A 13,571-nucleotide genomic window follows, 5' to 3' on the forward strand; every position below is an offset into this window, starting at 1 on the left:
TCAATCGGGGATCAGAGGTGTATTTTGATGAGGAGACAAGGCTGGATTTTATACCGAAGCGCCACTCGATAGAACGAGAGCGATCTCGAACCCGGTGACGTAATACGATCGGGATATTGTAAATCATACGAGGGTGGCGGGATTAGCGCGCTGCCTTGCGGAATTCGCGAAGGTGTGGTTGTATCTTTCCGTTTTTTAATTGTTGGATGACTGTTTTGTACCTTTTGTGAAGATCGTTTTTTTTTTTAAATCTTTAGATTATAAAAATAGTAGAATGATTGGAGAATGTTTTTGTTTCTTCAACTAGAATACATTCTTATTAAATTGTAGAAATTTTTTGGGGTCGAACAATTCAGTGTTACGTATTTTAATCTTAGTGGAGAAAAATACCTCAGTAGTAGTAGCAGGTACATTTACCCTATTGCATCTTTTAGAACTATTCCTTAGTGAATCAGCGTTGACTAATACCTAACCTTTTGTCCTTCAGGAATCCTTCACTCCTTCCATCCCCTCCTCCCTCTTCTTCCAAATGTTTGAGCTCCGAGGACACCGGCCGCAGTAACATCTGATCACGCCGAATTGGTCGCACCCTTTTCACAATCCTCTTGATCCAGGCAATCATCGTCCGCCGGCCATCATCCAGGAATGACCCGTCGAAACCTTCGCCATAGGCGCGTCACACCATCCTAACCGTGTCCATTCTCTTGACTTCTCCTCTCATTCATCTCCATTCTCTCCCCCTGCGTACACGTGTTACCTCCTCTATCTTTGTCGCCCACCTTAACTCTTCCCTCCGCCCTCCCCATTGGGCTCCTACGATTTCTTCTTCCCCACGCTTTTCCACGGCGCCTCCTCCCCATCCCCAGCGTACTCTCACCTGAACGACCGATTATGTCAGTCGGAGTTAAAGCCACGTTTGTTTATCTGATCCCACGTTATAACTACGGACAGGACAGGCTACCGGTGGCTCCTTCGGGCGCTATCTCTCACGTGGACAGAAAGGGAGGGGGCCAGATAAGCAGGCCAGCGGGATGGAGAGAGAAAGAAACGCGGGGAACGTGGCGGCGTGCTCCGTCCTGTCGCTCGAGGCGAGGACGGCTCTCCTTCGGAGAACAGTTTAGTTAGGATGAATGGACCGAATGAATCACGCGAACCAATTAAGGATTACTGTAGACGATGCTACGGCAGCGGTGGCTGGGAGGATAGAGAAAGCAAGAAGTGCAAGAACAGACACTGCTCCTTCACGCCTCCTTAACCTTCGCTGGCTCGCACTTAATTGGAACTGCTAAATATACTTTCCCGATCAGTTGTTCCCCGTAAATTTTCTTAGCCTGCAGTCAACGTCACCTGAGCCGCGACTTAGCTCCGTCCTCGGGCGACTAATGCCCGAAAGACTCAATCGACTGTGCATTGCAATTGGAGCGTGGTATTGTTTCTGTTTGGTGCTTGGTTATGCAGGTTTCGGAACGACGTGAAATTTGGTTTAGATATTATGGAGGATCGGATATAAATGTCTGTCGGAGAATTTTGGTTCTGTTGGGTTCGTCAGGTGGTACTTACTGGGGTACAGGGATGTGCGGCTGTCTGAATTTATTATAAATTCAGATATATGTGGGTGTAGCAAAAAACCGCGAAGCTATTAGGTATTTATTCATGTGATATAGAAATTGTTTTTATTATTTAAGAGAATAGTGTTGTACATGCAGTTCTGAGCGATGATAACTGTTATAAAGTTACTCATTTCTGCGTCCATTAGATAACGTAATACTCAAACAATAATTATCTACTACTTAGTGGAGACCTACTTAATTTTATCTTGTTTAATTTATTTACAATATATACATAACTCTTTCCAATCTCCTGTTATTAAATCCTGAGTATTTATCGTTATTTTCGTTATTATTGTATATTTATAAAAATTGTATTTTTCATTGCCTCGTTTTGTAAAACGGATGCAATAGAATTTTTTTGAGAGTAGTTTCGGAGCTATTTTTCTCTATGCATTCTGTAGATGTAACATGTAACCTTCACTACAAGACGTATCAGCTTTCTGTTTCGAGTTCCTTCGAGAACAAGTTACGGACGCGTGTCATAGATTTACGACAAATTTTAAATAAGTGGGTGTTGTATATACTTGGTCCTTCTGCAGGCCTAGAACCAATTTATTTTATCTGCCAATCTACCAATTTATCTTTGACATGGAGCATTCGTTTACGTTTCTCTTTCGCTTTATCCTTAACGAGATCACAAACTATACGTTACGACTTTAATACAATAACACCCTTAAACGTTTAAATATTTACGAAGCAGCAATTTTTTATACCCGTATCTTCAAATTTGATTGGAACAATATGAAGTTTGTAAGTCGAAATTCTTTGTAGTTTTACAAAATGCAAATCGTAGTCTTCCTGTGGAAAATGCACATGAAGCTATTCGCAACTGCCAGTGTCAATTAGTTGAAAATCAAGACACCATAGAGAATTGCAAATTTCCAAAGGGCGAATCATTTTAGTAAGTAGAAAATAGATTTTATTCAATTTAAACAGTATTTAGTACAAACATCTTTAAAGTTAAAATTACATTGTCTGGTGTTTCCATTTTCAACCACATGAACGAAATAAATAATGAAAATTTTGCACAAAATTCATTAATCAACAATTAACCCTTAAATGGTGACGTAGGGTCTCGTGTTCCCCACGATGTTACTCGAGATACTTGTTTATTTCAACATTCTTACGAAGCAACTAATTGTAGTTTCATATTCTTTACAGGTGACAGTTTACTCGCATTACTTGTATTAGTGTATAATACTTATCGTAAACTGGAGGAACATTGGAAAATAAAAATTAACATTTTTACATTTGCTTTAAGTATCCTATCATAACACTGCATCTTTTGTGAATGCACTACAAGTATCAAAATTCATAAAATTATTTTCCTTTTCCTTTTTAATAGATGTTAAGTAGATGCCAATACTCCCCCAGTTTACGGTACCGAAGAGACTTGCAAAATTGGGCTATGTCAGACCCCACCTTAGCAGTTAAGGGTTAATACATTTACCCACCACATCCTCCGGCATAAGTACACCAACACACAGACTCTTCCTCGCAATAACAATATTCCCACATCGTACAAACAAACAGATTCCAAAACTAAACTAAACTATCTCCCTTCGAACTGTTCCATGCACTACCCTAACCCACTTCGTTCAAACCTAAAACACCCGGTACAAACAGCAGCCTGCCGGTTCAATTAACAGCATCAACTCGACCTTGCAAAACACCTATTAATCGAGGCACCATCCATGCAGCCCGACCCAGTGAGACGCAGTTCTGAATGCCCTCTCGATGCAGATGGTTGGACAACAGGGATAAACATGCCCCGCCGAGGACGGGCCTAATCTACTGGCAGGCGGTCCTCGCGTTACGTCCTCGAGGCTCCGCGAGAAGAGGGTATTTGACGCGAGAAGCCGACACCTCTTCTTCTTCCCCACGGCCCTCGCAATGCCACCGTGGGCGAGCGCTCTCGGGGGCGCGGAGTGGCGATTTAGGGGGCGAAACACGGAAGCGAGAGGCCGCGTGCACCGTCGTGTGTAGGTGGCCGTCCTCCCCCCGTAGCGGCGTACGCGCACGAACGGCCGCAGGGTGCAGGACAGGGCAGCCGGGGCAGGGTAAGAAGGGACGAAGGGGTAACAATGCCGACGAGGACTACCAGGACGACGTCGACGTCGACGACGATGTCAGCGACAGCGTTGACGACGGCGCAATGTCGCCCCGTTGACGCACGCATGCGCCACGTAGAAGTAACAGCCGCGGACTCGGGTCGAACCGGGAAGCCAGTCAGTGCACTGCCAGCTCCTGAACCGCGAACGCTCAGCTCGCGGGTCCCCCTACGTAAATCCGCGAGTTACCACCTAACCAGTTCCGCCTGTCACAAGCGTTGCCGACCTCCGACGCATCGCGACAGGCCCGAGCCCCCGTCGACTACGTCTCGCGATCCTCGGCGGACAAGCATCATCCCTCCACCTGCTCTCCCGCACAACCGTTACGACCGTGCTCGCCCCGTGATCCCGTACAGCTACACGGTCACGGGCCAGTCGGAGAAACAGAGAGCGGGGAGAAAAAGAAGAAGAAAAAAAAACAAACGGTAGTGTCTGAACATTGGCGTGTACATGTGTTGTGTCCCGGAGCGACAGGATACACCGGCTGTCTCTGGATATACGTGCTCGGTACCGCTGTCCCCTCTGGTGTCCCGTGTCACGGATTCGTCGCCAGCGCGTTGCACAACCGGCTGATAACTCCAGGGACTCGTGCTCCCTATTCGCCGTGCCGAAGATGATGATGGTGATTTAAAGAGTGTCATGTGCAGTGCTGTTGTGCAATGACAACCAGTACCGCCAGTGTTCAAGTGGGATCTTAGATGTACCAATTAGGTGAGTGTCCCACTTGGTGGATTTAACGATTGATTTTCATGGAGGGTGGTTGTGTCGCGGTTCCCGTGATTCCTTGGCTCGTATGTCACCTGCGTATGGCCAGTCACCGCGCTCTTTCGGTGTTTCCTTGCCTCCCCACCACGCCCAGAGTTTGACCGCTTGCTGGCTGGCTGGCTGGCTGGCTCCGAAAGTTGCAACTCCGGAAGTTGACAAGCGCTCCTTTTCGAAACTGGGCGCATCTTGGCCGACGAGCTTCCCTCTTGGTTATGGGATTAGCAGCTCTTCTAGGGAGACACTTCTGTGGCTGCGTAGCTGGAGCGTATTCGATTAGCAGCGTTGGTCTGGGAAGTGTGGGAAAACGTGGGAAATGGGAGTATGTAGGACGGCTTGGACATAAAAGTGTCTTGTAAGGTAGGTTACGGGGAGGTAAAATATATTCCCGGGATTTTTTTAGAGGAACTGTACGTAGTAAGTGATTAGACGATGGTGGTAATTGTAGATACTTGGAGAAATTGGAGTTAATCTGAGGGATGAAAGGAATGTTAGGTAACTACTAGTGCTGAGGATTGTTAGAGAATCACCACACACATAATCTTGTTCGTTAGTGAGGTGTCTCATATTTATTTAATTCTGGTTTATTAAAATATTACTGTGTTGAGCACGTAGCTTTTCAGTTGTGTGTGCTGATGGTTGGTCCACTCTTTTATTACCCGGAAACCTAAATCCCAGATCAATTTTAGTAATATATGAGTCTTTCATATGATCACATGTCATATGATCACTTAAGTAACTTTACACCTTAGTAAAGTATCCAATACTTTGTAAAACTTGACACATCATAAGTTGTCCACTACGTGAAAATATTATTCCTGCCTTTCGTCGTACAGCTGTGACGAGTTTAAGTGACTTACTGGAAGAATCTATCCCTTAAATATTTCATATTTACACATACATCTGCAGGAATTAAATAAATCCACCTGGCACTAGATAAAAGTGACAGATCAGGCTTGAATACATGAAATAACATTCACAATGGTATGCATTATGAAAGGAATATAATCTCATCCATTTTCAATGGTACACTCACGTTTCCTCCGAACGTCCAACTTTTACAGAGCAAATCGAAGCTTTCAAACCGTATGTCACACATTAATGACCGATAACAGCACTTCCGCGAGCGATCTTCCAATAATTTTGCACGTGACAAGAATTCGTTTCCATCTGGAATCCGCCCCAGCCCCTATAGTGTGCCCGCGCAGGACAACGAGACCGCGTTAATTGTGATAGAAACGATGCATTCGACTAAAATCAGGCGACACAATACCAACAAAACGGTGGAAAATATTGAAACGCGGATCTGTTGTACGTCCGGGCTGCCTATCGCGCTATCTATAATGCACTTTCGTTTAAATACGTCCCTGCTGCGCCGCGCAGAAATATCGAACATCGATACCACGAGGGACTGAGCAGATTTTCCCTTAAAAACAAAAACTGATATCGAGTGATCCGAACTCCGCGAGAAGAAAATTTTTGTTTTGGAGCGGGGTCGACGACCCGACGTACTTGACACTCGGCCGCTAGAAGAAAGCAGCTGGTCCGTTCAATGTTGGAGCGGACACGTTCGTGGAAGCTACTTGCTTGGCGGGGTCACGCGACGATGCGATAATGTTAAAAGGCTGGGGAAAAAGAGATTGATTAGAGGGCTCCTCGGGATAACGAAAATGTTTTTGTATAATCTCGACCCCACGTGCGACACGGGACGGAGCTAATAGGTTATCAAGCTTTCTCGCGTTAGCTTCGGCTTCATACCGTGACACTTTGTAAACGTGGATTAGGAGAAATTCCGCGCTACCCGCGGACGACGCGAATTTCGTTTCGGGAGAAGAATTCTCGGGGTCGGATTTACTTGAAGATTTGTGTGAGCCACTTGGTGAAGTATGACTTAGTGATCGCAGGTTTGAATGCCTGTGAATTGTGACTTACGTGGTGGTGGGGAATACGTGACGAGTTTGGAATTGTAAGTGAAATTTTATAGGCAGATCTTAGTCGAGGTCAATGCACGCTAATTTTAATTCTGCTATTTTCATACACCCCTCGTTCAGTCGTCGTTATGTTTTTCCCCAATTGGTGCATCGAGGATGCTGTCTTCTTTTTTTTAACTTGAAGACAGATGTGTGACATTTTTCTGTCGATCAGTGCGATTAAATGAATACTATATAAAAAGTGCAGTGACGAAATATTGAATATAAGATGAGTAGTTTGTGATCGTGTGAAAATATAATGGGGTTAAAGTAAATGCAGTTTCTCATGTTGTGTTCATAATAATTAGGGGAATCTTTGGTCAAGTTCCTTAGGAAGTTGTGACTCCAACAATTGTGAGCCTAAATAAATCAGAATATCTAAATGACCTTTTGCAAATAAAAACTTGCATGAATTTGGCCAGCTTGGAAAGGCAGAATTTCACTGTCAATTTTCGTGAATAATTGTGCAAACTTGGGAAGATATTAATTGCGTGTTTATTAACACTAAATTACCATACACTGGAATTACAAACTGAAATTAATGCCTGCCGCAAGCTACTGTTTCAAATCGCACGTTGATTAACAACCGCGTACTGCAGACAGACGTGTAATTAAAAGAATGACTCTCATTATTTCGGACGCATCATAAATAACTTATACAACACTCATAAAATTACACACAACACAACTTTCACCATGCAACACTCCCTGCAGCACCTACTACATTATTTATATTACTTTCACTCCTAATTAAGTTTAACTGCAGAGTGATCTAAAAACGACGCTGGAAAGTACAAGTGTGTAATTGATAACCTTCAATTCTAGTGTCACAAAACCATCTGTCGCATATTTATTATTTACCCCAATCAGTATCCTAAATATTCGATAAAATAATGATGAAAAGGAGGTGGTTAATAAGCCCAGAAATAGGAGCACGCCTGTTGTGCAGTATAAATCAACGAATTGAATTATAAATTTGGACGAGCCAGTGCAATTGCAGGCTAAGCTATCGTTGACATTCAAATGGAAACAAATGCAGGGTGCGTTTTCCCTCTTCGGAACGACAGCACGTTCGTGCGGCGGCGTGTCACACGTGCCGTTGGCAGCTACGAAAATAGTTGCGCGAAAAATAATGACCTGCGACTGGCCACGCGAGCAAGGCGATGTAGAAAGGCGAAATTGAGTAGGATATGGTAATAGTAGCTAGGGTGTGTTTGCCTCCAGGCACACCATTAGGCCTCGTGTCACGTAGAAAACTGTACACGACTGGAGAATCGCTAATAAACTCTCGCAATCGTTCAAAAATCTCGCCGCACGGCATAAAGGAGAATATAATTTATATCCACGCCGGATCGTCTCGATGCTCCGTGCGTTTAAAAAATCTTTCCTTTTGCTCCATACTTTTACATCGCCATCTTTAAATTAGATAATTTACAACTACGAAATCTTGGAAGTATCTTAAACAGAGAAAAGGTTACTTCCGTTTCAAAGTCTCTAAACTGTTTTGATAATCACGTGACAGTGGATATACCTAATATTAATCAGTGAAATGTCAACACTTTTTCCAACTTCTATGACTTCTTAATTAGCAGTCGCGAATAATTTCAGTGGATTTAAAGCGGATATAATGATTACGTGGAGTATATTAAAACCCCAGTGAAGTGACCCAGTATATCCTTCGAAACAGACACTTGAAAATGTTCCCTTTGCTAAACTGTAGGGACGCTACGACTGTGCAACTGTCCCAATCTAAAACATTAATATCTCACGTAACGAATATGTTTAAAATTTAGATATCGCGAAAATCAATAGGAAGGAGGACGCTGTGAAACATCGTCTGAGAACTCTCAGATGGCTCTGAAATTAAAGTCAGGTTGAGAATAGAGATCTCCTTGACATTGCATCGATACAGACTGAATACCGAGAGACACATTCAATATTAAAGAGAGAATCCGACGCGCATGGAACGTTACAGCGACGATACTCCAAAGTGCATTGAACGTTATTAAAATCTAGGGACTTCTGCATTAATAACCACAAACATTCGCACCAAGAACGTTGCCCCCGTCGATAATGCATGTTTACGAGAACGCATTGAAAAATAAATTGCAAGGAAGTGTCCGAGACAAAGGTCGACGAGCGTACTTCCTCTGGCTGTTTATCCGCTGAAGGAAGTGGGCAGAGGCACGGTGTTGAGCCTTCCAAGATGATTCTCGATGATTCACCCGGCGAATCCAATAGTCTTAAGACGATTGAATGCCATTCGCCATCGGGGCAAGTCGGGAACAACGGCGAATGAACTACGATTAGCTTCTCGGTAGCGTGGCAATCAATTGCTCTTGATAGAACGGATCAGTGAATACGAGAGCGAAGCACTCCTTTGGTCTGACCGCCTATTAAAAATACTTAACCGGCCGGTCGTCGACCCAGCGTCGTCGATACCATCGGCATGCAAATACACTCCGTGCGGTGGCTACATATTTATGCATTCTTCGATTCTAACACTTGGCTGCTTTATTCGCGGCGTATCGCCGCGGGCTACGCTGGCCTCCCAACGAGTTTCATTACGGAATCATTCGGACCCGTGTTCGGTTTCAATAAGCTCGATTCAGCTGCAAGGGGGCCACCGATAGAAACGGAACTTCGTAGGTAAATAGGAAAGCAAGAAATATTTCGCCTGTGTAAGATCGTCTGGGGAGATACCGTGTAATTTATGAGGTATCTAATGGTAAAGATTGTGTCCTACCTGTTGATACGTTAAGTGGAAATTAATAGCCACTCTGAGTGGCGCAAGGTTTTGAAGAATGTCTCCTCAAATCGGTCAGGTCTCTTTCCAGATGGTATTTACCGAGGAAGTTCTGCTTAACTCGCCCCGACGATGCGATCGATGCTTTCCAAAACTTATCGGTGTATAAATATGCTAATTATGTGAAAGGTTCATCCCTATGAACATGCAGGGAGGTGTTTGTGTATTTTTGTGCTTGCTTTTAAATGATGAAAATTCGTTTAAATGCAGAGGGAATAATTAGGAGGGTAATTATTGATAGTGCTGACTTTGTTACTGAATTGATCGCTTTAATTGAGAAAAATTATATCATAAGTAAGATTTGGAAGCACATTTTGCTGGTCTTGTAGTTTCGTAACGATCTTTCCACGCGTGTGCCTATGGTTAAGCTCGTGGCTAGGGGATGAATAATTAGAGTATTGGCTGGTTAATTGGGAGCAGGATAATTATCGTATGAACAGACGTGTAATTAACTTATAGTCATAAAGTGGATTACGTGGTGGAAGAATGGCGCCTTTGAAGTGGAAGGACCTAATTTTTAACTTTACCTTCTATACCTGTGATCAAGTCAGAGATTTGTCGGCTCGTTTTCTCAATTGAGAAAGAATGTGTGTTCATTACAGAACACCTTTTTAGTTCCCAGCGGCATAAATACCAGTGCTTTAGACGTAGTATTAGCACAGCAGTTCTCAAACTAGATTCCACGTATTCTACTGAAATATTGAGAAGTTAAATTTATAATTTCCTTCATTAAATATAGATTTAGCAACATATTGTATTTTTATGGATTCTTAATAGTTTGATGATTGAGTGGTTTCTTATCGATTCAAAACCTTTTCTGTCGCGTTCCACCTAATTTTTTACTTATGCTTCGAATTTTAAAATTCAACCTAATTCAAATTTAATTATCCACATCTACTTTGGGCTACTGCAATATCTTCGATTTAAAACAAGTACATCTTCGAAACAATTCGAGTATTTTATTGCAGCAGTATACTGATGTTTGCTTTAATGAAAATTCAGAACCGATCTTCTAGAAAATAAAGTCTTAATAAAAAAAAATCTTCGCTCCAGTCACGAATTTTAGAATATTTTGTATTTCTCCTTATACCTGTGCATCCCGTACGCGGATCTACTGGGCAATATTGAAAGAAGAGAACAAATCGTGAGGAACCTGCAATCGTGTAAAACAATAGTTCCCGTTTATGCCACGATAGGGGAAACAAAGGTGACGATATCGAAGGAGTTGCTTTCGGAAGCCAGCATTCGATAGAGAAAGAGGAAAGTGGCGTAGGGGTAGGTCGAGGGTGCGCGTCAGACCGATGAGAAACAGTAGATCTTGGGCGTCAGGTCGAATGAACGGAGGTTGGGAAAGGGGATTGCGAAGGGAACGTGCAGAAGGACGCAACAGAGGACAGGCGCATTTAAAAATGCAATCAGGATAATAGCGAGGTGGTTCAGTAAAATCGCGCGTAGGAGGAATGTCTGCTGTCTGAATCTTTCACCCCCACTATCTCCCCCGTTCGTTTCCTTCGCGGTGCTTCTTCTCTGCATCCCTCTTCCCCAGCGCTCCCTGCAGGTCTCCGATTTACTCTCCTCCTGGCACTCTTACCCGTGAAAAACGTCTTTGTCCCTGAGCTTTAATTTGTTAAAAGGGAGAAAAGCAACGTCTGCCTGGAGAAAATGTGGCGACGTTGCGTGCAAGCTCTGGGAAATCCTGCGCGTGTCAACGGGGTGTGCTCCGAAACGTGGACGTAATTTCTGCGATGGGATGAGAAGCTCGGCGATAACGCGAGCGGATAGAAAGTGTGTGCCAAGGGGATGTGATGAAAGAGTAGGCAGTTACTAACGAAGTGAAGAAAAGCGACGCGATTACTTAAGTGGTGAACAGTAAACGCAGGTTTAAGGAAGGAGAAATACTGCGCAGAGTGTTTCGATAACTATGTCGTGATCCATTTTATTAAGAATTCTTGGTAATACTGAGGTCTCTGCTTTTAATGTAGGAAGGAGAATTTGTAATTTCCTGTAAATAGGGTAGCTCGGTTTACACTGTAATAAAACTCTGTCGAAACTACATATGTGGCAGCACAATCACATGTGTGAGGTAAACCAGAATAACGTAGTAATTTTTTGGAATATTAGCCTTCAGGTGAAAACACTTGTTGGCGAGCTGTTTAATTATATATCCCATCTGGTAGGTCACCTGTCCTATAAAAAAGGTCTAAATTGAAATCCACTTACAATTAGTAATGTTAGTATCCCAATGATCAATTAATTTTCTGTCTCTACTCCAAACAAGTGGCCCTACTTCTTAAAACTAAATACTACAAACGCAAGCTGTTTCCAGAATTAAGTAGGGGAGACCGGGGATAGTTGGCTAACGAGGTTAGTTGACTAATTCCGAGTTAGTCGACTTACTCCGGTTAAAAATCATAAAACAGTTATTATATTCAAATCTAAAAGAATTAGGTATATTACCGTTGAAAGATGCGAAGCAATGTTATCTCACTGATACTTTTTACGACGAAGAAAGTGCACAAGTAGTTCATGCCACAATTTTTTAATAGAATTGAGGTCTGGTGCGGGGGCGATTCCACGATTTTTGTTACGTTATTCACTTAAATCTCCTCACATTACGTAGTAAATGTAGTTCAAGCTTCATCATCTATATTAAATACTAGGATACTTTTATTCAAAACAGCGGATTTCCCAAGACGCCCTAAACGTCGCGGCGGTGTTAAAAACTATAAACAGGCAAACTCCCATCGCCCTCGGGCAACAGAGGGCAAGCGAATTCCATTTGGGGCAGAGCATTAATCGATTACGGGCCTGTCTTAAATTAGTCCGTTATATTGTAGAGCGTGATAGAGTCGACAGGCATTATCGCGGCTACTGAGGTCGGATGTCATGGAGACTACCCGCTGCTGGATAGCAAAGTGTACTCCGAGCAGTGGAACAGCTCGCTACGTGACACGAGCGCTCGTACGTACACCCACCACGCTCGCAACACATCAGGGTTGCGCCCGGGCCACCCTGGGCTCGTGTCGCTCCCACGCGCCCACGCACCCGCCTGCGCGCACGCTTTGGTGCACCGAGGGATCCGCGCCACGACGCTCACGCACCGTATGCAGCCGTGTGTATACGCGCGGACGCTTTTGATTCTGCGTACACATAGCGGGTGGAAGAAGTATAGCGAGGTACTTGGGGCATGTAAAGCGATCCCCTTGAGGGCACGAGTGGCCAAATGTGCTTTTGCTACTCATCATAGAGTCGCCGAGGCTTAAAACGTCTGTCCACTTTGGGGTCCTCTGATCATTGATGTTTTACACAGCAGAGGTCAAAAGGAAACTTAACTGGGAACAACAAAAAGCTCTGCGAGATATATTAGGCAACCTCCCATATAGATTGGGGAGTAAGAATATAAATAAAATAGTAAAAAAAAAGAGGAGCATACACTTCTGCATAGGGGACGCTTTGTAGATCGCGTTAAGTTACGATTGTTCCAAGTTAATTGAATAACCTGAAATTATTTTATTAAAGGAAGTGCATGTTTGTGTTGAGAAAGTTAAGTTTATACTTCATTTATATAAGGTTTTTGTTACTGTGTATTGATTTTTATGAAATCTCATTAATTTTACGTGAAAATACACTCATTATTACACATATGTGCCAACTGTAGTTGTTTTCAGTGTAAGGTTAAGTGTGGATAGAATTATTGTTTTAAAATTCTACATTTGGGGAGGTATGAGACATACATTCAAGGGAGGTTTGATACATGTTTCTTACTTTCCCATAGTAATTTAAGCTTGCGTAATTAATAGATATTCTCCAGCAAACAAATTATGACGGAAGTATATTTGAATAGATGCCGTTTAAATGAAAGTCTAAGGGTCGTCAAATGAATACACCTGATGATATTAGAAATGTTGTACTTGAAGTTCTTTAAGTTGAAGTCCTCCTGATTACAACGCAATTTTTGTTGCTGCCAAAATTCACTCTAAGGGAGTGTAATTGGTTCCTGAAAATTCGGTTATTTTCCGAATTTGTATTATAACTCGTGAATTGTAAAATAGTTTTTCTACCGAATGATAGATCTAATTAAAAGAAGTAACTTTTGTTTTGAAATTTTTTTTAATTATTTGAAACTATTCTGGGGGGTGTCCCGAAGAAAATCTTGGAAAAAAATTTTAGCAAGCGTAAATAATAGCCACCCTAATGGACACGCTCTCCTGTGACTGACTTTATATTAGCACGCACACGGCTCCGCCGTTAATTCTAGCTACGCATCAACTGGTTTTTATGGGCTTATCCAGCGAGAAGAGACCGCGGGAAT

At 43.0% G+C, this 13,571-nt stretch overlaps 1 protein-coding gene across 7 annotated transcripts in view; it reads left to right on the forward strand.

The window, feature by feature from the left end:
* Ten-m (teneurin transmembrane protein Ten-m) overlaps window positions 1-13,571 on the forward strand; it is an 834,379-nt gene that overhangs the window by 496,131 nt on the left and 324,677 nt on the right. For 2 of the 7 annotated variants that reach the window (XM_076807855.1, XM_076807856.1), the window contains exon 1: window positions 3,854-4,432. The exons of the other annotated variants lie outside the window; for them this stretch is intronic. Coding sequence is in view for 1 of the 2 variants with exons in the window: in XM_076807856.1 (XP_076663971.1) it covers window positions 4,420-4,432 (13 nt within the window). In the remaining variant the exon portion in view is untranslated. Of the gene's footprint in view, window positions 1-3,853; window positions 4,433-13,571 lie in introns of those variants that run through there. 7 annotated transcript variants of the gene reach the window in all.

This window comes from Andrena cerasifolii, chromosome 3, assembly GCF_050908995.1.
Source record: "Andrena cerasifolii isolate SP2316 chromosome 3, iyAndCera1_principal, whole genome shotgun sequence".
Lineage (NCBI taxonomy): Eukaryota > Metazoa > Arthropoda > Insecta > Hymenoptera > Andrenidae > Andrena > Andrena cerasifolii.